The sequence below is a fragment of the Saprolegnia parasitica genome, assembly GCF_000151545.1.
Source record: "Saprolegnia parasitica CBS 223.65 unplaced genomic scaffold supercont2.66, whole genome shotgun sequence".
Classification (NCBI taxonomy): domain Eukaryota; phylum Oomycota; class Saprolegniomycetes; order Saprolegniales; family Saprolegniaceae; genus Saprolegnia; species Saprolegnia parasitica.
The window spans coordinates 125042-128824 of record NW_012156460.1 but is presented as its reverse complement, the minus strand read 5'-3'; the positions used below and the strand labels follow the sequence as shown (position 1 = coordinate 128824).

The following is a 3783-nucleotide window of genomic DNA, read 5'->3' as shown; positions in this document are numbered from 1 at the left end:
ACCTCCGACTCCATGCGACGACGGCCGACCTTCATGCGACGATGGGGGGCGTCGCACGACTTGCCCCCCATCGTCGCATGGAGGTCGGCCGTCGTCGCATGGAGGTCGGAGGTCCTCTTGATCTTATCGATCAAAAGCTGGAATGAACGCGAAGAAGAACTGGCTCGGAGCTTGGGGAGCTTGTTTCTTTTCGACTTGGTTTTTTATGCCGATCGTTGGCTGTTTAAAACATGTTTCAAACGACCATGTTGCAATTGGTGAGCAAGGGCAATGATGCAGATTCATAAAGGGCAATAAAGATGCAGATTCATACTACAGTAGTATATTACGGTATGATCATATAGCTCTTCTCGTGAGCGCTAATGCTTTGACCAACGCCACCGATGAATGAATCCATACAAAAAATCTCCTATAAGTACACTGAATTTGGTTGCTTATCGTGCGCCGATTAGTTCTTCACCGCGGGTCAATGCGGCGGCGGCAGGACGTGTTCGACGCCAGCGTAGTGTGGCACACAATCTTGATGGGGTTAAGGCCACTCGGGTGCTTGAACGCGCCGACGTGCGACGAGATGGCGCGGGACGTGACTAAAAAGTGCACGGGCGTCTTGCTGCGGCAAATCTTGTCGAGCCACGTAACAAATGCACGCGAAGCGACGAGTGCGTCGACGCCATCTAGCACGATCAGCGTCGCGGCTTGGGACTCCGACGACCTACTCGTAAGAATCGTAAGAAATTTGCTCACCGCTGCTTCCGTACAGACCGGTCGGTGGTTGCCGCGAGCCAAGCGTCCACTTGGAGCTTAAGCGCATCGAGGACAGCGTCGTTTGCGACGCCAGGGCACGTCTCAGCGATATCTTCAACGCTGATGAATGTGACCCCGCGCGCAAAGACAGGGGTCAGCTGCAGCGCGCGGGCAGCGCTGCACGCAAGTTGCGTCTTGCCCACGTTGCTTGGTCCATGCAACCATGCAACATGGACTTTGCGGCCTGCGAGACGACTGCAGATCTACGCACACAAATAGCTGACCTCCTGGAATCATCGCTTTGATTTTGAACGAACGTCTCCCTCGTCGAGTTGGCGCTCCTTGTACTCCTACGCAGTCCATCGTCATGAGAAAGAATGGAACTAGTACAGGTAGACGCACCCGGACTTCTTTCGGGAGGTAATCGGCACGAAGAGGCGGGAACGGGTCCCCGGGCAACACGTCCGAGTCATCAAACGCTTCGGGAAAGATGACCGCCGAGTGATCGGCGCCACGCGGCAGGAGGACAAAGTGGTCCGCTTCCTGTAGTGAGCTGAGTGGCACCAGTTTTGATCGTCGCGATGCGAGCCTTCTCTGCGTCGTGGATATTCGAACGGCGGACATCGGACGTCGCCACGTTAAAACCTTCGTCGATGCCGCAGCCGCGCCCAAGCATCGTGTAGAGCGACCTAGTCAAGGCGCAGTGAATGCATATCGAGAGTTCCACGCAATCCTACCGAGCAAAGACGTTCACTGCGTCTTCAGCCATGGCCCAGTTCGAGCTCACGGCGATGACGTGCTTCACGCCGGCCGCCAGAAACGCGGGAGCTAGGACATGCAATAGCTTTAGTAGCGAATCATACAGAGGTGCAAATGAACGTACCCATCTTCTCCGAGTGACACGCAAGGAGGACGACGAGTCGTGGCGGGGCCGACTGAAAGAACTTCGCAAGTTGCTCGACGTACACCAAGTCACCCGACAGGTCGTCAAACTCGAATAGAAGCGCAGCATCGGTCGTACCGTGACCGGAAAAGTGCATTACGGTGCACCCGTCCTTCTCGGCACGTATGAGGCTTGTGCGCGTCGCCACGACCGGGCGCACAGCGACAGCTACGAAATACATCAGAACTTGTCGACACCAGCGGGCGTCGTACGGCGCGTTGTCGTGTGCGCTCTTTGCTAGAACCACAAATCGTATCAGACGAAACATGCGGAGCATGCTCCGTGCGCCGACGTGTCGCAAGCCTGCAACGACCGCGTCGTACTCGGCGTCGGCGTCGGATTGCTATACAGTGCCTTGAGCCGATGGAAACGCTAGCATCAAGCGTACCGGGCATAGGGTCGGCTCGCCTTCGAGAAAGTCGACGACGTAAGGCGACGCGTGCATGAATGTCTGGAAAAACAAGTATGGATACACGCCCACGTGGTATAGTTGCTCACCACCGAGCGCTGCGTTGGCCATTTCGGGCGGTCGACCTTCTTTGGCGTCGGTTCCGGCGTCACGGGGACCGGCGGCGCCTTGCACATCGTTGACGAAGCCGCTGGCTTTTTCTTGGTCCTACGAACATATGCATGTACACTAGACATCGAAAGACGATGTGTACTTCGTCTGGTTGGTTGGGTGGGGCGGCGTCAAGTACATAAACGCGTCCTCCGTGCCTTCGGCCCTATGAGAAAGAGCATGAGCATCGGATGTACAAAACGTGCTTTACTTGATCTCGGTCTTGGTTGGCGTTTGGGGTGTCGATGCGAGGTTCGTCCTGCGAAAAGGTCAAGGAGCCGTACGACATGCATGGAGATCGTACTTGATGCGCTTCGCCACGGGCGACTCGAGCGGAGCTGCCGGCTCGGATCTACGAGAAAGAGCATGAGCACACGACATACACGGCGTCATACTGGGTCCGCTTCTTCGTCGGGTGCTCGATCGTAGGCTCGGCTTGACGCTTCTCCTTCTCCTGGCGCGTCAAGAACGTGCGAAAGGCCATCTTGATCGCGACCAATGTGCAACGAGCCTTGTGTTCTTCGGGCAGAGCCAAGATGACGCAAGTCATCGATAGGGCTGAGACATTGTAGTGCTTCTTCTTGCCCTTCGTTGAGGTCTTGACCCCGACGTTGCTGAGAAACCAAAGTTCGCGCTTGACCAAATCCGAGTTCTTCGCCTTGTCGCCAAGGACACCCAGCTCCTTGAACGCGACAGCAGCGTCGATGATCTCTTCCGGTGGCGTCGTTGTGAAGACGGTCCACGCGTCGACGTCGGCCTTCGACAGGCCTTCGTGGATCGTCACCAGGCGCGCGACGTCGGCCATGGTCGCCCGCGGGTTGGCGTCGAGGTAGCGAGAGACCTTTGTCGTCCGCGCCCTCGACTTCGCCGGATCCATGAGCGCTGAGCGGATTGGGTTGCCGGAGGCGACCGAGGAAAAGCCAATGGAGAGTACCTCCAAAGCCCGGTCTCGGAGCAGACGCTAGCAGCATCGGCCCGAGCAAATGCATCAAAAACGACATTTCATAATATCTTGGTTTAAGTATGCGTATAGTTGGGTGTTTATAGAGCCACTCAAAGCAGGTTAAGTGCGTTGGATTAGCCATCGTCCAGATTACTATATATGTCTTGTACTATATATACATGCATGATCTAAAACCACGCGATCTGAGAATCCAAAACGAGACGCTCAAGTCGACCGTTGATGTGAATGAGGGTCGATGGCCGCGATCGACTTCTCCTTCCACGTCAAGTACTGCGAGCACGACGCGGTCTTTGAGCCTCACTACACGCGGTGCGTCATTTGGCCCATCGATCTTAGCCCTCACATTGCACCATTAGGTATCAAAAGGCCCAAAAAGTCAAGGTACCGTCCATCACCACGACGTCGCCCAATGCTGCTGCTGCTGCTAGGTGCTGCGGTACGACCAACGACGTAGTCCGCGGACCCGTGGTGCACTCCATTAGATGTTTTCCGCACTGCTGCCCGCGCCACGCCCACTACCGCTACTGCGGCGCGCCGCTCGTGCTCCAGACGGCGTGGGCGTCGCGCGTGAAG

General features: G+C 56.3%; 2 protein-coding genes across 2 annotated transcripts; both read right to left on the bottom strand.

The window, feature by feature from the left end:
* Positions 1–456: 456 nt before the first annotated feature.
* SPRG_11512 (hypothetical protein) lies at positions 457–1784 on the bottom strand (the record flags this gene model as incomplete). The annotated part of the gene is made up of 7 exons (XM_012350517.1): positions 457–712; positions 763–1007; positions 1062–1094; positions 1147–1287; positions 1367–1433; positions 1482–1572; positions 1628–1784. The coding sequence occupies 7 exons, from the start codon at positions 1782–1784 to the stop codon at positions 457–459; spliced, it is 990 nt and encodes a 329-aa protein (XP_012205907.1).
* A 540-nt stretch (positions 1785–2324) lies between these two features.
* On the bottom strand, positions 2325–3123 carry SPRG_11511 (hypothetical protein; the record flags this gene model as incomplete). The annotated part of the gene is made up of 4 exons (XM_012350516.1): positions 2325–2412; positions 2458–2505; positions 2551–2598; positions 2642–3123. 4 exons carry the CDS (start codon positions 3121–3123, stop codon positions 2325–2327), a joined length of 666 nt encoding a protein of 221 aa, XP_012205906.1.
* Positions 3124–3783: the final 660 nt, after the last annotated feature.